Below are 25,013 nucleotides of genomic sequence, written 5' to 3' on the forward strand. Positions count from 1 at the left end.
TACAGCTCTCCAGAGTTCTCTGTCCTGCTGGAGTATGGGCCACCAACTACAGTTCTCCAGAGTTCTCTGTCCTGCTGCAGTATGATCCACCAACTACAGTTCTCCAGAGTTCTCTGTCCTGATGGAGTATGGGCCACCAACTACAGCTCTCCAGAGTTCTCTGTCCTGATGGAGTATGGGCCACCAAACTACAGCTCTCCAGAGTTCTCTGTCCTGATGGAGTATGGGCCACCAACTACAGCTCTCCAGAGTTCTCTGTCCTGCTGGAGTATGGGCCACCAACTACAGCTCTCCAGAGTTCTCTGTCCTGATGGAGTATGGGCCACCAACTACAGCTCTCCAGAGTTCTCTGTCCTGCTGGAGTATGGGCCACCAACTACAGCTCTCTAGAGTTCTCTGTCCTGCTGGAGTATGGGCCCCCAACCCCATCTCTCCAGAGTTCTCTGTCCTGCTGGAGTATGGGCCACCAACTACAGCTCTCCAGAGTTCTCTTTCCTGCTGGAGTATGGGCCACCAACTACAGCTCTCTAGAGTTCTCTGTCCTGCTGGAGTATGGGCCACCAACTACAGCTGTACTGCTGGAGTATGGGCCACCAACTACAGCTCTCCAGAGTTCTCTGTCCTGCTGGAGTATGGGCCACCAACTACAACTCTCCAGAGTTCTCTGTCCTGCTGGAGTATGGGCCACCAACTACAGCTCGCCAGAGTTCTCTGTCCTGCTGGAGTATGGGCCACCAACTACAGCTGTACTGCTGGAGTATGGGCCACCAACTACATCTCTCCAGAGTTCTCTGTCCTGCTGGAGTATGGTATTGTTGTCACATATGGTGTATGTCCAACATATTTTGTCAGGTGTATCTTCAAAGTCGAAATAATCTGGATTACTTGCCTAAAGCAGCCGTTTCTAAATAACGTATCAATAAAGCCGAACTGATGTTGTTAGATGTATAACATAAACAACGATAGCAGTCCATTGAGAAAAAAATTAGATCACCCGTCCCTGTTGGATGCTGGCAGACCAATCAGTCTTGATGGCACATCACGTGACACGGTGTAATATTGGCCACGTTGGTCTATATATAGCACCTGTACAATCTAGCGTTGTGTGTTAACAGCAACTATCGCGTTATTGATATTGAAATCAAGTATGAAACAGTGTTAAGAAATAACTGCACTTTGTAAATACATGGACTATTATTATTTAGACATTGTTGAGGATGTTCTCTATGTTCACATCGACTTTGGTATTAGAACATGTTTAAGAAACATAATTTTAAATTCATTTTTTTATATGTTTACTCTATTTTTCCTCTCATTTTTCTTGTAACATGACGACAAGGCTAATTAACATACCTGACGTCATCAGTTGTAATAGACAAAACGTTAATTAAGAGAGTGACCCTCGTCCTACTGCACCAACTACACGTTGAGTGGCCAAAAATATAAATAAACTGTTGCTGGTGGTTGTGGGGTTGTAGTGGTGGTGTCGCTCTAGACAGAACATCAGATATTGGGGTGGTCGTGATGCTTGGGGTGGTGGTGGTTGGGGTGGTGGTGGTGGTGTTGTTCCAGACAGAGAACATCAGATATTGGGGTGGTCGTGATGCTTGGGGTGGTGGTGGTTGGGGTGGTGGTGGTGGTGTTGTTCCAGACAGGCAACATGCTAAGATGGAGTTGGTGGTGTGGTGCTGGTCATGGTGTTGTCGCTCTAGACAGAGAACGAACCAGAGATGGAGGTGGTGATTGTGTCTAGTGGTATGTGGTGGTTGTGTAGTGGTATGTGGTGGGGTGTGGTGTTGGTGTTGTATCTCTAGACAGACGCCAGACCAGAAATGGTGGTGGTTGTGTGTGTGTGGTGATGTTTGTGTAGCCCTAGACAGACGCCATACCAGAGATGGTGGTGGTTGTGTGTGTGGTGGTTGTGTGTGTGTGGTGATGTTGGTGTAGCCCTAGACAGACACCAGACCAGAGATGGAGGTGGTGGTGGTTGTGGTTGTGGTGGTAGTGGTTTAGCCCTAGACAGACACCAGACCAGATATGGAGCAACATCAACTTCTTGGAGTGAATGGCCTGCTCCCTGAGGACGCGGGGCGGCATTATACGCCATATAATAAAGTTACCAGCCGCAGACAAAATGGCTTTTCGTCACGAGATGGTGACGTCATTTCTGCACTGGCCACGACGGGCGCGTGACGTCAGAGCACGTGGAGGCTTTTCAAGCCCATCATTTTCTTTCAAGAGCCCATGGGTAGATTTACGAAGGGTTTAATCGATATTATGGTCTCGCCATTACAATGTTGTTACTGTACTTGTCCTGATCAGAGTTTCTTTCATGCATCTTTTAACAGTGTCCGCCCCCCTCCCCCGAAGAAAGTGTACCCCCTTCACCCCCTCCCCCGAAAATTTCAAGTGCCCCCCCCCCCCCTCCCGGAGAAAAAAGCCTGGAAGAAACACTGATCCTGATGTATCTAACCATGACACCTAAAATCGAATCTAACCATGACACCTAAAATCGAATCTAACCATGACACCTAAAATCGAATCTAACCACGACACCTAAAACCGAATCTGATCATGACACCTAAATCCGAATCTAACCACGACACCTAAAACCGAATCTGACCATGACACCTAAATCCGAATCTAACCATGATCACCAAAACTGAATCTCATATTCACCCCTAAAACTGAATCTAATCACGACACCAACAACTGACAAAATTACATACCGTACAAAAACCGCGAGATAGCATCATTGCAATAAAATTTGCAGGTGTATCTTCATTTGCATTGATTGCAAGTCTAAATTTGTGTTAAACGATCTCAAATGTGGGACATCAGTGTCAGTATACTGCCCCCCCCACCCGCCCTCAGCATCAGCAAACATTGTGCAAAACACCCACAGAGAGTGAAGAAAATCAATGGCTCTTTTGTATAACATCGCTCCATACCCCACCCTACCCCACCCCTCCCAACATTTTTAAAAATAATTTGTGCGCGATCAGATCTAATGGTAAAAAAAAAAAATGAAAATGTGTTCCCCATTCCTGGCGAACCGGATGATATCAAATTTAACTTGCAGTTGTTTTACACACTAACCAACACCATGATGGTTGAGGTCCAACTAAGCTGACATTAATGAACACAACAATTCATTCAAGATGGCCGCCATCCGTCTCCGCCCACGCGCTTGCTATTTTTGGATTCACGACCCTGTATGGGGCGTGGTAGAATTATGTAGCTTTCTCCTGGTGCGGTGAATATGTTCCTGCAAAAGTGCTATGTATGAGGGACGGGGGTGGATTTAGGTGTTGTTATTTTTTTAATGATTAACTAAGCTCATTATCTTTAATTAATTTTTGGTGTTAATGTGGATTAGTCAAACGTAACAACAGGATAGTTTTACCCTTTGAACTCCTGAACGATTTTTTTCAGACGTGACCTTAGCGACCTTCAAGTGGAGATAAGCTCCCCTAGTGCCGAGAGCAGACGGCGAGTTGAGCTTAGAGGGGTTGTAATTCTATAGGGGAGGAGGGGGGGGTATTGGGACTCAGGGGCATTTCGTGAGGCCGCGTGGTGGAAGTGGGGGGGGAGAGAGAGAGAGAGCTCAAGGGGCATTTCGTGAGGCCGTACAGTGGAAGGGGAGGGGGGGGGGGGGCTCAAGGTACTGCCGGGATTACTGGTTCTGACGTCATCTGCAAGGAATAAAATTCCGGGGCATTTTCAGGGTAATTAAATCGTGTAGATTGTTCTAGAAGATCCAGATTGGGGGGGGGGGGGGGGGGGGGTAGAGTGGCTGGCTTAGCGTTCGCTTTACTGCTGGATAATTTGCTGGATTGTGGCTAAACATGATTCAACTATTGGATGGTTAACGGCTAGCGTGGTTGTCCTCCTCACGTGGATTCGATCACCAGCCTTCCACAGAGTTAGTGCACGCTCGCCAATACGACCAGCTCATCTTTCTGTTGACACACAGAGACTCTAGTACGTCACCTCCCTACTGGCCTGTCATTGTAGCCCTGCAGCAACGGCATCGACCTGCTCACCTATCACTGTAGCCCTTCTCACCTATCACTGTAGCCCTACTCATTTAATACTGTAGTCCTTCTCACCTATCACTGTAGCCCTGCTCATTTAATACTGTAGCCCTTCTCACCTATCACTGTAGCCCTACTCACCTATCTCTGTAGCCCTTCTCACCTATCACTGTAGCCCTACTCACCTATCTCTGTAGCCCTTCTCACCTATCTCTGTAGCCCTACTCACCTATCACTGTAGCCCTGCTCACCTATCACTGTCACCTACATTTACGTTTTCCTCGTCATCTGTCACTTCCAATGACATCATCTCCCTATTTACCTGTCACAGAAACCTGCAATGACGTCATCTCCCTGCTAACCTATCACTGCCAATGACGTCACCCCTACTCACCTATCACTGTCAATGACGTCACCCCTACTCACCTATCACTGCCAATGACGTCACCCCTACTCACCTATCACTGCCAATGACGTCATCTCCCTGCTAACCTATCACTGCCAATGACGTCACCTCCCTGCTAACCTATCACTATAACTTACGATTATGCCATCATCCAGCCCCATGGTATTTACCCCCCCCCCCCCCACTAACAACAGCCGTACCTCCGTGTTTCGCAATCTTTCGCCTCATTGATTATTTATTATTTGTACGCCGGCTTCAAATATCCTATCACTTCTTTTTTCTTGTATCGGACGCACCGTAACTCCTTTTCACACATTCAAACCTCCTTAACGTGTTAACAGATTATTATCATTGCATGCGCAGTAGAAAAATCATGGTTTTTGTTGACATTTTGGTGGGAAAATTCTCACTGTTGGCATGCGCAGTAAAAAAAATCTTTTTGTTGACATTTTGACGGAAAAAATCTCACTCTTGGCATGCGCAGTAAAAAAAATCTTTTTGTTGACATTTTTACGGAAATATTCTCACTGTTGGCATGTGCAGAAAAAAAAAGTAATTTTGTTGACATTTTGACTGAAAGCTCCTGGAAACGTCACATTTATAATTCATGTTATTAATGTACAAGCGAGCATTGCATCATAACATTGGAAACTAGGCCAAGTGCTTCATGAGAGAATGACAGCACTGATTCTATCAGAAGTGCATGCGCATTTTGAACAAAAACGTTTGAATAGATCGTATGCGCTATTCGTTTGCGCAACTCTAACGTCATAAAACTTTTAATTAGTTGCTCTTAACTTTGGATGATTAGTTTCCTAATTCTACCCGATGAGATTCATTTAAACAGGTAAAGACTTAAAGCCATCATTACTGGAAGAACTTTAAGATTTTTTTTAAAAAGCGATTAATATTTTTTAATTGTTTCGACTTTTTCTACTAAAAATTACAGAGGCATTTTGTTTCTTTGAAACAATGTTTTAATTGGAAATGATTTATGAATACTGTGATGAAATTCCGAAAATTGAAAAGATAATTGAATTCTCGTAAGTTTCTTCACAATTCTTGTAAAGCGGAAGTCACGTGTCTATGATAATAGTAGTTGATTGGCTGTTTAAAGTGTGTTGTTGTTGTATGACTGGTGGGATGGTTGTCATCGTGGTTGTCTTGATGGTTGTTTGGATGGTTTTCAGGTTGGTTGTGAGGTGGTTGTCAATATGGTTGTCGATGTGGTTGTTGTAGTCTTGACATTACGTTGATGGTAGCAGACACCAATGACCAGGTTGTCCACCTGACTGTCGGGGTGGTTGTCAGGATGGTTGTCGCTGTGGTTGTTGTTGTCTAGGCATTACGCTGGTAGTAGCACGACTAAAAGACGACGTCGTGTAGTTGGCTGTCGGGGTGGTTGTCAAGATGGTTGTCGCCGTGGTTGTTGTTGTCTAGGCATCACGCTGGTAGTAGCACGTCTGAAATACGACGTCGTGTAGTTGGCTGTCGGGGTGGTTGTTGTTGTCTAGGCATTAAGCTGGTAGTAGCACGTCTGAAAGACGACGTCGTGTAGTTGGCTGTCGGGGTGGTTGTTGTTGTCTAGGCATCACGCTGGTAGTAGCACGTCTGAAACACCACGTCGTGTAGTTGGCTGTCGGGGTGGTAGTTGTTCTCGTAGTTGTCCCACCCCCGGCTGTCGGTGTCAAAGGTCATGGTCTCCGGGTGCGCCGTCATCCCGGTCACGTGCTGGCACGTGCCATTGTACCGGTACAGGTAGAACGGCTTCGCGCTCGGCAGGTGTATCGGGGTAGTCGGAGGACCGTCGGCGCGGCAGCAGTAGTAGAAGTAGGTATGGATGTCGGTGATGACGGCGAAGGGGAGGGAACCGGAAGCGGAGGACATGGGGTCGGATATTTCCCCGGCCCAGTGGATGTATCCGGAGTGGAACCCGTCCGGGCAGGATTTAGCGACCTTGTTGATGCAATAGGAGCCGTTGGGCCAAGGTAGGCCGTCCACGCTGACGTTGTTGACGCAGAAGTGTTGGTACATGTAGTGGTTGGTGTTGTTGGTCTCCATCACTGGTTTTTTAAAGTGAGAGTTGGGCGAGACCGCGTCGAGGTTGGTGGCGTTTCCGGATTCGGTGTGGAACTTCCGGTAGCCGGTAGCCCAAGTGAACCTCTGGCTTTCCGGACATCCGGAGTCTGGCATTAACAGGCTGAAGTAGCCCTCAGGCCAAAAGGAGGGTTCGTATGTCTGGACTGGTTGGAGGGTTACAGGAACAGCCTTGAGGTCGTCGAGTTGGTTCTGGAGGTTTTTGATGGCAGCCTCGCTTTCAGTCAGCTTCGTCTCAAGGTCATTTAATTTTAGTTTTAGATTATTTATTTCAGTATCCTGGGCAGCTTGACCTGTGTTAAGCTCCGATTTTAAACTTAGCTCCAGAGCTAAATTCTCCGCTGTTTGGTTTTCCTGTACAGAGCTGACGTGGCTCTCGATGACGGCTCCAGAGGTTGAGATATGATCCAGGCAGAAGGCTTTGATCTCGTCTCTCTGTTTCAGGAAGAAATTCAACACATCTCGCGGGGTTATTTCCGTTTCCTGAACGGCGATCACGGGGGAGGATTCCGTAACAGCCTGCTGTTGTGAATCGAATCCCGTAACGTCACAACGGAAATGCCCGATGGCGTCGCTGGTCACGACTGGCCAGGTGATTTTGAGAAATGTTTGTAAGACTGAGCCGACGTTGCCGGATAGGACAACGGTCGGGCTGATGACGTGTGTGCTGACAAGACCAGTGGCCAGATTTTCCTGGGCCGCCGTGTCAAACAGAGTCGCGTTCCTCTGTTTTAAAATTTCGATTTTCGTCACGTTCAAGATGGCGCTGTCGGTCCGGTCGCCCCAGAAGCTGCACTCCAGCGTCACGTGATCGGTGACGTCAGTGTGGAGGTTCCTGTTGGAGATGGTCAGCAGGAACGAGGCTCGGGTCAGAGACACGCCCAGGACGAGAGTAAAAACCTGGACCCATGGGTGCATCGCTGTGGGTGTGTTGGATCTGTAGGGATAGAAACATCGACCAGCGTTACAAACTGCCTGCCAATGGCTTACAGAAATATACATATATATTTATTATTTACATATATATACTCGCCGTCCCGGCCAGGCCCTGCACTGGCCTCTGTGAAAAACCCATCAGTAAAATACCATGACTTTCCTAAACCTGGCGTTGAGTTTGAATCACTCTAATCAAGAAGCTTAAAATATCGAATTACTTTTTCGACCCATTAAAAATCAAGATCTTAGAGGTTATATCGGACTAACCAAGCAGAAGCAAGATCACGAAGTTTTGATCACCCAAAGATAGTGTAAAACATCTAATTTTATCAGCAGAAGACAGTGTTCGTCAAGCAAAAGAGGACTTCAGGTGATTAACATAAGAACCACTGCTAGATTATCTACTTGGAACAATGTTGTCGTTCTACCTGGTAGAGAGGGTCCATAGAAAATAACATTAGAACCACTGCAGCAGTAACGTCTTAGGATAATATTGTCGTTCTACCTGGTAGAGAGGGCCCATAGAAAATAACGTTAGAACCACTGCAACAGTAGCGTCTTAGGATAATATTGTCGTTCTACCTGGTAGAGAGGGCCCATGGAAAATAACGTTAGAACCACTGCAACAGTAGCGTCTTAGGATAATACTGCCATTCTACATGGTAGAGAGGGCCCATGGAAAATAACGTTAGAACCACTGCAACAGTAGCGTCTTAGGATAATACTGCCATTCTACATGGTAGAGAGGGCCCATGGAAAATAACATTAGAACCACTGCAGCAGTAGCGTCTTACTCTTAGGACAATACTGCCATTCTACTTTGTGAATCTAAATAAGGTCCTTTAATAGACAGCCAGACAAGTTTCCAGTTACAAGACGGTACGTTTGATCTACATAAAGATGGACATTATTTTTAGACGGTTTTGTGCGTTTAGAATTACTAGACGGTACGTTTGATCTACATAAAGATGGACATTTTTTAGACGATTGTGTGCGTTTAGTATTACTAGACGGTAAGCTAAGATAAATTGCGTTAGACGGCGTGAAAATCGAACCTTCTTTAGACGCCCATATAAGTTTTATATTACTAGACGGTAAGCTACGTTCAATTTACGTTAGATTGTCTGAAAGATTGTGTTTATTAGACGCCCAGACAAGTTTTAAATTACAAAACAGCGAGCCATTTAAAGACGGCTATATATATTTAGGCTCACTAGACGGTTGATATTCCTGATATCACTAGACGGCCAGACGTTGTTGAGCTCACTAGACGGCCAGACATGTTTGTAATAAGAAAATAATCAAATGGATGACTCATACGCTTTAATTTAAAGACGCGACAATTGAAAGAAAAATAAAATCAATTTTCTTTGATATTTTACATTAAAATGTCATGTCATTAGCGAATTACAAAGTCACGTTCAAATGTCACGTAATAGTTAAAATGACAATGTCACATTCGTCAAAGTTAACAAAGTATAACGATGTTGACACTTCCTTGTAAGTCACAAGAATTAAAGACAAATTATTTGAAGTTTTGCCATAAAAACAAGTAAGTTTATAGGATCTGTAGGTCTGATACAGATATCGATCAAATCGTTTGATGAGAAATCGAACCAAGATTACAAAATAAATTGACGCCGTTTTGGACGAATGAAGTAATTTTAGTCGTTTAAATCAATTTATCGATTAATTAAATTAATAATTTTCCGCCTCGTTTTTTTATTTATGCGTCGTGCTACCAAATAAAAAAATCGGAAATAAAATATTAAATGCAATCTAGACGGCGCTCTAATTTTACATGGTATCTTCTACTGGCTCGTGAAAATTGAGTTGAAAGAAGAGGCTAGAGTGATCTTGATGTTGTACAGACAACAACCGTTACATATAACACAAAGTCACTCAGTCATTTGTTTTACTAGCATCAGATTACAATAAGTGTTATTTAAATACAAGGTGATCTTAAAATAGAGATTATTAATGCTAGCAGTAAAGTGATATTTAAAAAAAAATAAATGACGAAAAGCTTTTTAAAGCGTTGTGTTTCCCATATTATAGCTAAATGTATAAGTAAAAGAAATATTCTTCTTTAGACCAAGAGATCCCTTGGACAGATGATATGTTTCTTGACCTCAGCATATTAAGGATAATGTGGTCAGCACTATGCCATGCCACCTTTTTTTCCCCTAACATGTTAGTTACTCATCAGAGCTGGGTGAAGCTCAATTCGCTTGAACCTGGATTCGAACCCGAGATTTTCTGGATCGCAGTCTAGCGCGCTACCGCTAGGCCACGACGTTCCAAACGTAAATATATGAATATTTAAAAATAAACAACTAGATATATACATATTTTTGAAAGGTTATTTAAAAAGTTGAACTAACCTGTAACTTTTTTTATAACTTTTATAATTTACAACACCTGTGTACTGATTGAAATGTGGTTTTATTGTAAGTGTTAATTAGTGAGACCAATATCACCCGGTGTACTAGTTGCTGACATTATCATATCGTGATGTCGTTATCACATCGTGATGTTGATAGATAACCACGGTTAGATTAGATCACCACAGCCAGTAACATTACATTTATTTGTGTTTTTTACATTAGAGTTATCTCCCTGCATATTATCTCCCCTGGTTTGTGTAGTGAGAGCTAATTTTGTTTGTATATGGGCCATCGCTGGGCCCGTATGTTGGCCATCAATATCACGTGGACCTTGGCCTCGAATTGGTCTTCTGTTACACAAAGTCTCGTTTCTAACTTATAGGTCAAGATCGTAGTGTATTATTGTTTCATTTATTCAGTGGCGTAGCTAGGGTTGGGGCTGATTCCTAAGCCCAGCGGATCATTCTAAAAATACATCAACTACTTAAAAGCTAATAAATTGGATTAGAGGATATTTTCTTCAGCTCAGTTTACTTCCATACAGCATCTCCCATCTCCCTACCAAAAGATCCTACACTGGATTTATAAGGCTTACTTTCTAGCTGCTTCCCATATGGATCCCACTACAGAATCCACCTATATTTTTATTGAATGTCTAGAGTTCACCTAGAAGCCAGCAAGTTTTCAAAAGTTGACGCGGTAGTGGTCAGAAATAAAAGACTGTTTTGAGTGTTTTGTGTGTGTGTGGGGGGGGGGGGTGTATCCGTCTCGCTACATGTTTATCATCAAGGTGATCACACCAGGCCAGAGGGCCAGAATGCTTCTACGTCATCACACTAAGCATATCTCTGTACGTTGATTCTGACAGGTTATTGTAAAATGCTAGAAGTTAGTTATTATTATTTCAGTCTAACACCTGATCCCCCCCCCCCCCCATCCCCTCCCTTCAATTCCTTAGCATTCCATTCTATAAGAATATTGTTTGCAACAACCAACATATCACTTGTAGAACTTATTAATATCAGTTTATTCCAGTAATGTATTAGTCATGGATCTCCACTAGTGCCTACATCTAGTACACAACGTATTAGAATAAATTGTGTTTGTCTAGGTGTGGATTCGAACCCTAGACGTCAACGGGCGGTGCTAGCTGAACTAGGCTCTACCACACAACACAGGGAACTTCGATATGAATTATTTCATGTGACAGATACGTAAAAAATTAATCCTAATGAATGGGCTGCCAATAACTGTAAGGATTATCCGCGGATTAGCGTGTGATTATCCGTCTAGTTTATAAGCAAGAGAGTGGTATTAAGTTAATTAAGGGTGGAATGGGCTAGTTCATCAAAGTTAATTAAACACAGTAGCCCATATCACAGTGCTGATTAAAAAAAAACGAATTACATTGTTATCAGGAAGTAGAGCTAACTAATGGACCAATTATTTTTTGTTTTAGTTCAATAACATAAAGTAAGACGAAGTCTCTTATCTTTAGATATACAGACATGTATGTCTATATACAGGAGTAGTGAAATACGTTTGTATGTTACGTCCATAACTAAGTATCTGAGACAATCCATCTTTATATAACATCGTATTATTGGTTAGAATTGTTATACCAGATTATATAACGGTGATACAATAACAATATCAAAAATACAAGAAAGAGTGTGTAGGATGGAACGTGTTAGCGCTGGGTGAGAATGTGTGTTTGTGTGTGTGTTTGTGTGTGTATGTATATGTGAGTGTGTGTATATATGTGTGTAAATGTGTGTATGTAAATGCGTGTATGAATGGGTATTTGTAGGCCTATATGTGTATAGGTGTGTATGTGTGTAAAAATATGTGTATGCATGTGTGTGTTTTTGTGTATATGTGTGTTTGTGTATATGTGTGTATGTCTGTGTGTGTGTTAAATAAGAGCGAGAGATAGGGAGAGAGAGCTTTGATAATGGAGAGAAGGTTACGTCTTAAAAAAGGAGATATTGTCATTGATTAATTAAGACAATATTGATTAAACGTCTAGCCGTGTTACATCTTTCGAGAATGTTCGAGATTCATCCTTAGGGGGGGGGGGGGGGAGTAGAAGACAAAATGAGAAAACTGTTCTATTACCAGTGGACAACAACCTGGCTGGTTCAGCTGGTTGCTATAGCGACCCGGCCTTTATGGTCATGTGACATCTTTTTGTGGGTTTTCAAACATATTTTTCAAACATATTTTTCAAACATATTTTTCAAAAAATATACACGTTTTAGAACCATGTCGCTGTGTTGTGTTTCAACACGTGACCACATGTTTAATGAACTCATCAGAAAGAATTATTGGAGTGAAATTTCACAATAGCTCTGGTTTAAACATTATTATTTAAACATTTATTGTTGAAAACCATGCACACAAAAAATTAAATCAAAATGTTTTTCCTTTCATTATTTCTCCAGAAAAAAATAAAAACGAATTTAAAAATTGTATGTTTTTGTTAACACTTTGAGATTGCTCCTCACCTAACTTTGATGAACTAGCCAACCCAGCTTTTAATCAGTGTTTCTTCCAGACTTTTTTCTCCGGGGGGGGGGGGGCACTTAAAATTTTCGGGGGGGGGGGGGCGGTAGGCTTTCTTTGGGGGGGGGGGGGGCGGACACTGTTAAAAGTATATATTTTCTATTTAAATTATATAAATTTCATTTCGTTTGGGGGGGGGGGGCGGTTGAATTTTTTCGTGGGGACATCGCCCCCCCCCCGTAGACATGCCTGAAAGAAACTCTGCTTTTAATTAACTCCATACCACACAATCTTTTTAGCTGGTAAATATTTGTTCTTGAGTTCAGTTCAAACGATAAGTTTCCGTCGAGAGGTTAGTAAACACTGATCTCAGTGAGTTAGTGGGGGAGAGGGGCGGGGGTCAGACTATCTCTGCTAACTTACGTGATTTCATAACCCCGTACAGAAACACAGAAAACATCTACTAGACTAGAGTGTATCTCTATAGGCTGTAGTCTTGTGGCTACCCTTTCCACTTTGTCTTCAGCCAAACTCAACACTCTAAACACATTTAAATTGAGCAAAAACAGACTTTTAAAAAATCTTGTTTATTCAATATCAAAATAAACACATTTTTTTTTAAAACTTGTTTATTTAAAATTTTGCAAAAAAAAAAGACTTTAAAAAAACTCTTGTTTATTTAAAAATTAGCAAAAACAGACATTTAAAAAAAAATATTTATTTAAAATTTTGCAAAAATAGACTTTTTAAAAACTCTAGTTTATTTAAAATTGAACAAAAACATGACAAACCTACAAAGAAATCCATAGCAACCTTAAACGTTCTCTTGTGGTGATTCAACAAATATTCTCTTTTCACTGGTATCAAATTCACTGTCCGAGTAAATCCGATAATGTGTCTTTTATTTCCTAGACAAAGACGGAAAAATCGGTATTTGTTCCACATTATTGTGTTTCCATTGTTCCAAGTTATTGTGTTTCCATTGTTCCAAGTTATTGTGTTTGAATTGTTCCAAGTTATTGTGTTTGAATTGTTCCAAGCTATTGTGTTTCCATTGTTCCAAGTTATTGTGTTTCCATTGTTCCAAGTTATTGTGTTTCCACTGTTCCAACAATATTCAACAGTTTTTACAAATTGTTTTTTTATTTGCGGTGTAAATTATTGAGTAGCTCTGTAATAGGATCAGCAGGATTAGATAACTCACCGGTCGCTGAAAAAGACATCGTTAGATTATTTTCCTTTTTTATTGGTCAGTTTTTTTAAGTGTCTCCCCCCCCCCCCCCCCATACCCTCCTCACCCCTCACACAAATACGCGCAGATTGGGTGGTATTACTCTATGTTTAAATAAGTTTTCAGCTATAATGAGATGTTGAAATTGACGTGAGAAAGTAGATTTTTTTCCAATGAAGCAACCATGTTTGGTGTCACCTTCTTGGATGGTGTCAACCCTTTGGATGGTGTAAACCCTTTGGATGGTGCCAACCCTTTGGATGGTGTCAACCCTTTGGATGGTGCCAACCCTTTGGATGGTGTCAACCCTTTGGATGGTGCCAACCCTTTGGATGGTGCCAACCCTTTGGATGGTGCCAACCCTTTGGATGGTGCCAGCCCTTTGGATGGTGTCAATCCTTTGGATGGTGTCGCCCTTTGGATGGTGTAAACCCTTTGGATGGTGTCAATCCTTTGGATGGTGCCAACCCTTTGGATGATGTCAACCCTTTGGATGATGTCAACCCTTTGGATGGTGTCAACCCTTTGGATGGTGTCAACCCTTTGGATGGTGTCAACCCTTTGGATGGTGTCAACCCTTGGTGTCAACCCTTTGGATGGTGTCAACCCTTTGGATGGTGTCAACCCTTTGGATGATGTCAACCCTTTGGATGGTGTCAACCCTTTGGATGGTGTCAACCCTTTGGATGATGTCAACCCTTTGGATGGTGTCAACCCTTTGGATGATGTCAACCCTTTGGATGATGTCAACCCTTTGGATGGTGTCAACCCTTTGGATGATGTCAACCCTTTGGATGATGTCAACCCTTTGGATGATGTCAACCCTTTGGATGATGTCAACCCTTTGGATGGTGTCAACCCTTTGGATGGTGTCAACCCTTTGGATGGTGTCAACCCTTTGCATGGTGTCAACCCTTGGTGTCAACCCTTCGGATGGTGTCAACCCTTTGGATAGTGCCAACCCTTTGGATGGTGCCAGCCCGTGTGGTGCGCACTACCCCCCACCTCCCCCTCTCTCTTTGTGAGTCTAGTAGCTAAGCTTGTTATAGCCTCACCTACCATCCTCAGTACTCACCCAACCAACAACACTTCACCACCTGTAATCTGGTTTTAAGGCTGGAAGGAAAATAATTATTTTGTAATTATCCCAGCCGAGAGTTTCCGTGTCAAAGGTCAAGGCCCCGGCCCCGGCCTCACTGACTTCCGGGTAAGGTTCTAGCACGTGGCGCCGTACCGGTACAAGTAAAAGTAAAACGGATGTGACGTCGTATCATGTCGGTCGCAGGGCCGTCGCCACGGCAACAGTAATGGAGAAAGGTGTGACGTCAGCGTGATAAGGAGGAAGGGGGGTAACCCAAGGCTGAAGATGTGAAAACAAATGGGACTGCTGGGAGTGGATGTGTGCGGTCGTACATCCAGACGGGCAGTCTCCTCGGATCTTTTGGATGTCGTGGGAGCCGTCGAGACAGGGAGAGCCGTCTTGGCTGAAGTTGTAAGTACCTAAAGTGGTGACCCCGCCCTACCCCAACACCAGAAGTCTGATGTGCCTGTTACCAAAGTTTCTTTCAGACAGTTTTCTCCGGAGGGTTTTTCAAACTTTTGGGGAGGTGCACGTAGATTGATATATATATATATATATATATATATATATATATATATAGATAGATAGATAGATAGATAGATAGATAGATAGATAGATAGATAGATAGATAGATAGATAGATAGATAGATAGATAGATAGATAGATAGATAGATAGATAGATAGATAGATAGATAGATAGATAGATAGATAGATGGATGGATGGATGGATGGATGGATGGATGGATGGATGGATGGATGGATGGATGGATGGATGGATGGATGGATGGATGGATGGATGGATGGATGGATGGATGGATGGATGGATGGATGGATGGATGGATGGATGGATGGATGGATGGATGGATGGATGGATGGATGGATGGATGGATGGATGGATGGATGGATGGATGGATGGATGGATGGATGGATGGATGGATGGATGGATGGATGGATGGATGGATGGATGGATGGATGGATGGATGGATGGATGGATGGATATAGATATAGATATAGATATAGATATAGATATAGATATAGATATAGATATAGATATAGATATAGATATAGATATAGATATAGATATAGATATAGATATAGATATAGATATAGATATAGATATAGATATAGATATAGATATAGATATAGATATAGATATAGATATAGATATAGATATAGATATAGATATAGATATAGATATAGATATAGATATAGATATAGATATAGATATAGATATAGATATAGATATAGATATAGATATAGATATAGATATAGATATAGATATAGATATAGATATAGATATAGATATAGATATAGATATAGATATAGATATAGATATAGATATAGATATAGATATAGATATAGATATAGATATAGATATAGATATAGATATAGATATAGATATAGATATAGATATAGATATAGATATAGATATAGATATAGATATAGATATAGATATAGATATAGATATAGATATAGATATATAAATATATATATATATATATATATATATATATATATATATATATATATATATATATATATATATATATATATCACCAAGTTACAGTCGACACTTATAACGTTGCTGAATTAGGTCTAGAACTCCCAAAAGGCCAAGTAAACTTATCAGGGCAACCAAAATCTGGCATGAACTGGCCGAAACGTCCCTCGGGTCATTTGGAAGAATTGACCATTAGTCGGGGTTACTGGGTTGATTGTTAGGTCATCAATTTCCCCCTGAGTTTTTTTTAATGGAAGCCTCGCTTTTGTGTGGTCGGGTTTGGATGTTAGTTAAAATATTTTTATCTTAATACTCTTCAATGCGATATCCTTAAGCCAATCACGACATGTAGGCCCAACTTTCGTTGTCCTGCACTTGTCAGGGGGAGGGGGGATTGGGGGGGGGGGGGGGGTTCTGTGACAGCCTAATGATGTAAGTCCTATCTGATAGTGTCACAACCAGTTCGGTCTCTACCAGCTACTAGTGTTGTCACATTGAGGCAGGTCGCTGTAGGGCGTTGAAAAAATAACTATCAAGGAATTCGTCTATGGAAATTTTATACTTTATCCTTAAAAAAAATTGTGAGCCCATTTATTTTTACTTCCTCAACTACCATGACTTAGATTCCAGTACTTGTTGTAAAAACTAGAATTTTTTTACCAGTGAACCAGTTCACACATGTACGTCTATGTTGTAATCGCCGCTATATTTAACTATCCTTGGGACGTGAATAGTAATTTTAGTAATTTTACAAATGACAATCTGAGTCAGGGAAAAAAATATTCAGGGTTTTAGATTCAAGAATTGTAATGTCCATCTGCGTAAGGTCCATCTATGTAACATCCATGTGTGTAATGTCCATGTGTATAATGTCCATGTGTATAATGTCCATCTATGTAATGTATATCTATGTAATGACCATCTGTGTAATGTCAAGCTGTGTAATGTCCACGTGTGTAATCAATTCATCACGAACGTACGACCTACCAGTGTCTCTCAAATAAGTTTCTAACGTCGCAAAAACATGACCAACTTTTTCACGCTGTACCATGGTATAACTAATTAATTACCAATTTGCTAATTAATCAATCCAGATATGAAAATAAATTAGCAGCACGTACCAGAGATGACAGGCATAAACCTGGTTGTATCTTTCTTTGTGGTCTCGGCCACGGTAAAAAATGATTGCGAACAGGGAGATAACCCAATCAATGATTTAATTAAAAGACAACAGCCAGCGTTGTACTGGCTTTAGTCCAGGTACCCAGTGAGATAACAGTGGGGAATAAAAATATTTTTACCTTGAAAAACTGGAGATGAATAAATTTCCTAACTTGTTTTGTTAAAAACTCAGCATCGATTTTTTGAGAAACGGAAGTGTTGACAATCGCTTTCTAAATAATTATAGTTTTTAAATTTCTAATGTTAGAGGTCGTTTATTCTTGCCGGAATGTTCTAACACAAGCATAGTATGTTCATTAGTGGCTGAATTTGATGGAAAAATTTGTCTAAAATTATCTTTTAGACAGCGAGATAGGAGACGCAGGTTACCTAGGGGTACAGGGATCCGAACCCCTGAATTTTTAAAATTTTAATTGTTCATGGTTTGTGCACGTCTACACCGTATATGGTACGGCGTGGTCAAGCGGCAGGGCGCACGGCTGTAAACCCAACATTCTCGTGTTCGGATCCTTATCTCGAGTCTGTAGGACTTCCCTGCATACATCAACTTCAGCTTCTGAAGTGTAACAATGTTACATACATCAACTTCAGCTTCTGAAGTGTAACAATATTACATAAGTCAACTTCCGAAGCTGTAATGTTATTTTATACATCTTCCATCGATTTTTGTAGGCGTCAGCTACTGCTTGTAGAAGGCCCGGCACGTATTCTAGACTTGGTATGACTCACGCAGGAAAAAAAAACTTAATTTTAAAAAAAATCATCATGGTGAATGGCGTCAATGTTTGGCATGCGAGTTCAACTGACAGATCGACAAAGGCAGAACATGACACACGTCAGAATGACAAAAAACAAATGACATGTCACGACAGCAAGAAGAACTGACATCTGAATCTAAAGACACCGACACAACGATCGAGTTGTCGACTGCTGTTGAATAAACCCAGTTAAAATTACACGACAGTTTCAGGAGCAGAGCTTATGTAGCAGTCAGATGACTGAGCTTATTGCTAAAGTAGTTTCATAATCCAGAGCTTTTTTGTAAAATATTTAAACAGTTAAATTTTGCTGAGATTATACATAAAACAGATGATTCAGAGCTTATTTGTAAGACAATTAAACAGTCAAATTACTCTGAGCTTATTCCTAAAACAGTCCAATGAGAGCTTATTTGTAAACTATTTAAACAGTCAAATTTTGCTGAGCTTATTCCTAAAAGTGTCAAATGATTCGGAGCCTATTTGTTAGAGAGCACAATCAAATTACTCAGAGCTTATTCATATAGCTGTCCCATTAACAACATTGTTTTTTAATTTCCTCTCCTGTCTGTCAATGTTTCCTCGCCTGTCCATCATGAATGGAAATTTGCAAATGAAGTTTCAATCACTCCAACTTATCTGATTTATTTCACACTTAATTTAATTCTTTTGTATTTAACTACACATGTATTTTTTTTACTTCTACAAGTTATAAAACATCTCATATAGAACCAAATTCTATTGACATTTAAATGCATGCGTTACTAGTGCAGTTTTTACAGTACGATTTCTTAGTTAAGTTTGTAGATGGGACGGTGTGGTCGGGTTGGAGAGCTTACGGGCCTCCCAATGTGAGGGTCTGCAGTTCGAACCATCCAGCTCTGATGTGTACCTGTCTCACGGTAGGGAGGGTACATGGGACTGGGTATATGCGTCATGTATTTCCTATCAGATATTGAGATCAGAGAAACAGGTGAACTCTACTTTATTAGCCAAATGGACTGCAAGGTTCGAAATTTCTTATTGAATGTCTGACTATTCTCAGAGTTTCAGTGTGAGACGGATTCGTTCCTTGGTCAGTTTCACGCGGAGTTCTTGCCTCATGCTCGAAAATCGTTTAGCCTATATATTTTATCCCGAGTCCATTAAAGTTGAATTACAAAACACGTGAGTTTCATGCCCTTCGAACCCCAAATTCCATCGCAAAGTTCGATAAATTATCTGTTGTTTGCCTTCGACCAAAATTTCCATCCCACCGTTTGTTAATTCATATAGTGTTTGCGTGTAACAAAAAACCAATCGATGATTGGTCTTCGATCGCCTGTCTACTCCTGACCCACTTCACGATCGCATCACCTAACAATGACGTCAGAACAAAAGCACTCACTGACTGGTTGTCGCGAAGTTCCGCTCAACGGAAGTAGGAGAGGATTACGTCACTAAAGACGCTACAGTGGTGGCTCTCAAATGTACATGACATGGACTCATATTTTTGTTGTTTTTTTTCATTTAGCATTAAAACATGGGGAAGGGGGTGAATTCAGGTCATATATTAAATTTATCACTAAACCTAAAAGTCTCTTTTTAACCCTGTTTAATCAATGAATTAAACAATGAATAATGAGATATTGATAAAAACATAGTACAGTATTTACAGCGTATTTTTAAACGCTCTATTAATGATTGCATTTTTTTTTAAATAAAGAGCAACAGTTACGTTTTAAAATACAAAACAACTGTGTAGTACGCTACATGTTCTAAAAGATTTATTATTGGAAAACACTCGTATTTTGCAACAAGCCCACGGTCTTCAAGACTTTGTGAACCTTTGTATCGCTTGATCAATCAAATCCTCCATTAAAATATCGTCTTTCTCGTTTTGTGTTTCATACTTTGTTCGTGATGGCCCAGTTTTTTATTCTTTGATGTTTAAACACCGCTTTAGGTTAAAGGTGATGTTTAAACACCGCTTTAGGTTAAAGGTGATGTTTAAACACCGCTTTAGGTTAAAGGTGATGTTTAAACACCGCTTTAGGTTAAAGGTGATGTTTAAACACCGCTTTAGGTTAAAGGTGATGTTTAAACACCGCTTTAGGTTAAAGGTGATGTTTAAACACCGCTTTAGGTTAAAGGTGATGTTTAAACACCGCTTTAGGTTAAAGGTGATGTTTAAACACCGCTTTAGGTTAAAGGTGATGTTTAAACACCGCTTTAGGTTAAAGGTGATGTTTAAACATCACTTTAGATTAAAGGTGATGTATGGCCATCACTTTAGATTAAAGATGATGTATGACCATCACTTTAGATTAAAGATGATGTATGACCATCACTTTAGATTAAAGATGATGTATGACCATCACTTTAGATTAAAGATGATGTATGACCATCACTTTAGATTAAAGATGATGTATGACATTGTATGAACATCACATTAGATTAAAGCTGATGTTCTAACATCTCTGTAGAACAAAGGTGTTGTATGACCATCACTCTAGTGTCTTTAATCCAGATGATAGCCTGTCACAGTTAAACAATGCTTTTATTTATAATTTATTGATATTTAAATCTTGTATATCCTCAACTTTATAATTCACTTTGTGTATCAATATATATCAATATATATATATATATATATATATATATATATATATATATATATATATATATATATATATATATATATATATATATATATATATATATATATACCTAATATCTCTAACCATTGTTCGTTGACCTGTATTTCCAGGAGCTGATGGCTACGGCGTGAAGGATATCGTCTGTGACCTATATTTCGAAGGCAAGAAGCCATGTTTTGGCGGCGTCATGGCGGTGGAGGGGGGCGGGGGGAAGGAGCTATGGCGGCGCTACACGGTGCATGAAATTTACGGGCTCAACTGTCAATACGACATCAACAAGGACGGGGTCAAGGACTGCCTGTCGTCTGGGAGGGCCGGGGTGAGTAGAGTTGACAGAGAGTGCTAGATGTTCAAACATGCTAGTATCCAAATCTGGTAGTCTAATACCATGTGTAACACGCTGGTGTTTAAATATTTAAGCGAACTACCATTTAGATTTATTAAGCATTGGTACTATACCTAATTGGTGGATGGTGTGATCGTATGGTAGAGTTCTATAGCTGTGTTGTCATAAAACCCCCTGTCCGCTGTTTGTGTAGACAAAAATCTCGTGAGATTTCCAGGGTCGACACAAGGATTCTAGATTACATTTTGTGGGTATTGGGTTGGGTGGAAAGGAAAGGCGAGGGGTAAGAAAATAATGCTATTTGATGTTTCCCATAATCGATGGATGTGTGTTTGTGTGTGTGGGGGAGGGGTGCGAAAAGAAGAGGGGTGTAAGTCCGAACCTCGGGTTTATGTGAGGGGGGATGAGGGTTGTATACAGGGGCGGATTAAGCTTGAGCAGGGCCCCGGGCTGAAACTTTTTGGGGGCCCTGATTTTATTTATATATATATATATAAAAAATAAATAAATAAATAAATATATATATATATATATATATATATATATATATATATATATATATATATATATATATATATATATATATATATATATATATATAAAATCAGCATAATATTCAAGTTAATAATGGGTTATTTATAACTTAGGGGAACATTCGACACCGATATTTATAAAACTGCTAATTTAAAAGGCTGTCAATTTTGTTCAATTGACGGTAAATTGGATACAAACATCCAAACTTCTTCTTCTCTTCTTCTTCGTTCTTAATTTTAGTGTTGGAAGCCAGGAATGGATCCCCTCCAACACAATTAAGTATACGTGTCAACTGGTTATGCGCCATTGAGACCATTGACTCCGATTTCAGCCTGCTTTTCTTTTTTAATTTGTTTCCATAGCCTTTGTCCAACCAAGAACAAACTACAGCAGATGTTTGATTTTGGAGTTGCCTCTCCTAGAAGAGTGGCTGTCCCCAGCTAACAAGCCTCAACTACCCGAGGGTTTGAACTCGAGACATTTCGGTTTAAGCGACTCGACCACGCCGATCCCCTAACATCTAACCAATATGTACTCATTTTTAGTATGATTATATGTTGCCCCCACCTACTACCACGATACACACACTAACAAAACACATGCGAGATCCATCCGCTACGTCAGCAGTGCTAAATATACGACTGTTTACTTTAGGCCTGTAGAAGTTTCCGACCTCTGCCCCACGATCTATCCAGGTACCTGGTGGTTGGACGATGTCCCGCGGCTGGTGGTGGGGGAAGTAAAGCCTGTATAGAGCCTACGGATGAATAAGCGACCAACATGTAGTGTTTCAAACCAACACCTTCGTGAGACTGATTCAGTCCACTTTTTGCCAGTAAGTTGGAGTTCACTACGTCGAGGCCTGCCTGTCTAATGGGAGTTAAACTCCTGAGCCGCTATATCCTTGTCACGATAGTTATTGAACTGTCATTCACGTATTTATATTAGGCTTGAGAAAGCTGCAAATGCAGACTAACATTGAACAGATATAAATATACATGAGAATATTATTATGTCGTTATAGAACAGACGATAAAGACTGTTGGCACTTGTTTGCTTGCAGACGCAAAAGATAAAAGAGAATTCCAAACCACTCTATGTAGGAAATTATTAATAACCTACAGAGGTTAAACTAGGCCCGTCTAAAAACAGTAAGCACGACATGAGCGTAAAAAAAAAACCATCCATCCTCTTAGGTGTCATCCATTTATGAGGCCCACAAAAAGTTGGATTTCCACAGGCGTCCACTTAAAGAACGCCATCCCTGGCCTGTACACCCGATATTAACGTTCACTAAAAGTAAAAGCCTATAACTGTTTTTAAAAGTTTAAATCATAGAGTGTTCACACCAGATTCATGTCATTTATTTGTCAGAATTCGACCGCTGTTTGTGTTTTTAACTCTAAAATTAACCCAATTTATTGTCATAAGCGAACGCTGTCCGGGCTGATATTTATACTAAAGTGTGTGCTCGAGTTTGATATTTTGAACAAAAATTAAAATAAACTTGTGATTCAAATATTAAAACATTGGCTTTTATAGTAAAAAAAACTCCAAAAATTTCACTTTAAAGGGAAATTTACTGTGATTGAAAAAGGAAATTTTAGGGCCCCTAAAAATCGGGGGCCCCTGGCTGCAGCCCCATCAGCACCCCCCTTAATCCGCCACTGGTTGTATATGATTTACTTCATAATAAAGAAGCCCGTCACTGAGATCGCTCTGGGGTGACCACATCTGTTTCTTTCAGACATTATTCTCCGGGGTGGGGTGGGGGTAGGGGCTTAACATTTCGAGGGGGAGGGGTTGGACACTGGTTGAAGTATATATTTTGTGTATAAATTATATTTTGTTCTGGGGAGGGGGGGGGTCTCTGTTGACCACGAGGCGTCATCATCAATATTTCTCAGAAGGGCAGATGACACCCCCACACCCCCACTTCCGTACGACGATATAAGAACTAACTAGCACAGCAGCCAACTAAAAACTCAGTCAAAACAACAAAAAGATAACTCAGTTTGATTAGGATAATTCATCTAGTTGTAAGCCTACAAGTTGTAAGACAACACCCTGATGTAAAGGCTTTAGTTTTTCGGTGGTCTTAAGGTCTACACGTCCAGTGTATTCTCAGAGAACGTGACGTCTATTTCTGACCTCGTTGCGCAATTTTTAAACTAGATTATTTACCAAAATAACCAAGCCTTTTACCATTTTGGTTTAGCTAAATCAAGTAATTTAATTAGCTAATTCAATTCCAATTATCTAATAGAAAAAAAGTATTTTTCAGCAATTTTTTTTTTTTTAAATAGTAAAAAATACAATTTAATTATTTTTTTTTTAAATTCCTAAATGGAAAACTACGTAAGAAAGAAAAAAAAATTCATTTTGTCAACTACAAAGAGTTTCTGCCAACCATAAATTACCTTCTAATGTTAAAGTTATCTCCCCTAGGTAAACCGGAATATGAATGGCTTTTTATGGCTTTAAAAAAAACTCAAAACGTTTTAAATCTTAAATGCCAGCGGTTTTTAATTTGCTGATTTTAAAAATGTGAGTGTGGAGGTGTGTGGTGAAATGTTACATTTTCTTGTGACTATCTTGTTTCTATTCGCTTGCGTGTTTGAAAGAATTAAACCCATTTTTCTGATTTGCTTTTGGATTATTCTGGAGTTTAGTTCAGTGACCTCTACTTCCTGTCCTTTCATCCTGCCGCTTCAAATGTTAGAACACAATAATCTCCGTCTAGTACAGAGGCGTAGCAGGGGGGGGGGTAGGGTACATATGTCCCCGGGCGTCGACCCTAGGGGCGCCAAAATGGGTTGGGGAAAAAATTTAAAGCTCATTTCAGCTGCAGTTTTGAATGATAAACATAAAATATATATCGCGGGGGGGGGGGGGGGGGGGGGGGGGGGGGGGGGCAAAATTGAAAGTTTGTCTCTGGGCGCCGATAGGGGTCGCTACGCCTCTGGTCTAGTTTAGCATTTCTGAAGACCTTGACGAATGGCATTTCTTCAAACTATAAACTTTAAACTTCTTTCATTTAAAAAAAAAACAACAACTCGTTTACAGTAGCGTACGCAGGGGGGGAGCAGGGGGAGCGGCCGCTCCCCCTCTGGCCATTTTCAGCAAAGTGGCGCCTTTTTGTAAACTGTTTAAACTCAAAGTTTTAAACAATGATTTTTGTTAAAAAATTATTTTTAGTCGGCACATCTATGTAAATCACAAGATTTCTTTTCATGCAGCAATTAAGCAGAATTGTACTTGTCTAGTAGCGTCTACGTTTACAACACGTATTAACAGCTGTATCAAGTTTGTCATTCTAAAAATAACCATTACGATGCATTGCAATTTTAAAAAACCTCTACGGGTAGTACCA

The 25,013-nt window shown here is 40.5% G+C and overlaps 2 protein-coding genes across 2 annotated transcripts in view; one reads left to right on the plus strand and one right to left on the minus strand.

The window, feature by feature from the left end:
- The window catches only part of LOC131953098 (uncharacterized), a gene marked incomplete at its 3' end in the record, with an annotated part of 28,931 nt that extends 7,852 nt beyond the window's left edge, over window positions 1–21,079 (plus strand). Inside the window, exon 2 of the mRNA XM_059316134.1 lies at window positions 20,871–21,079. Coding sequence (XP_059172117.1) covers window positions 20,871–21,079 — 209 coding nt within the window. The remainder of the gene's footprint in view (window positions 1–20,870) is intronic.
- On the minus strand, window positions 5,377–9,998 carry LOC131953102 (uncharacterized). The gene is made up of 2 exons (XM_059316139.1): window positions 9,861–9,998; window positions 5,377–7,477 (listed from the first exon to the last, which is right to left on the minus strand). The coding sequence occupies exon 2, from the start codon at window positions 7,456–7,458 to the stop codon at window positions 6,028–6,030; it is 1,431 nt and encodes a 476-aa protein (XP_059172122.1). The 5' UTR covers window positions 7,459–7,477; window positions 9,861–9,998; the 3' UTR covers window positions 5,377–6,027.
- Window positions 21,080–25,013: the final 3,934 nt, after the last annotated feature.

This window comes from Physella acuta, unplaced genomic scaffold (assembly GCF_028476545.2).
Source record: "Physella acuta isolate Inbredline_101_S28 unplaced genomic scaffold, ASM2847654v3 ptg000905l, whole genome shotgun sequence".
Taxonomy (NCBI): Eukaryota; Metazoa; Mollusca; class Gastropoda; family Physidae; genus Physella; species Physella acuta.

Coding starts and splice junctions, on each gene's coding strand:
- LOC131953102 (XM_059316139.1), bottom strand. CDS start 7,458: ATGCACCCATGGGTCCAGGTTTTTACTCTCGTCCTGGGCGTGTCTCTG.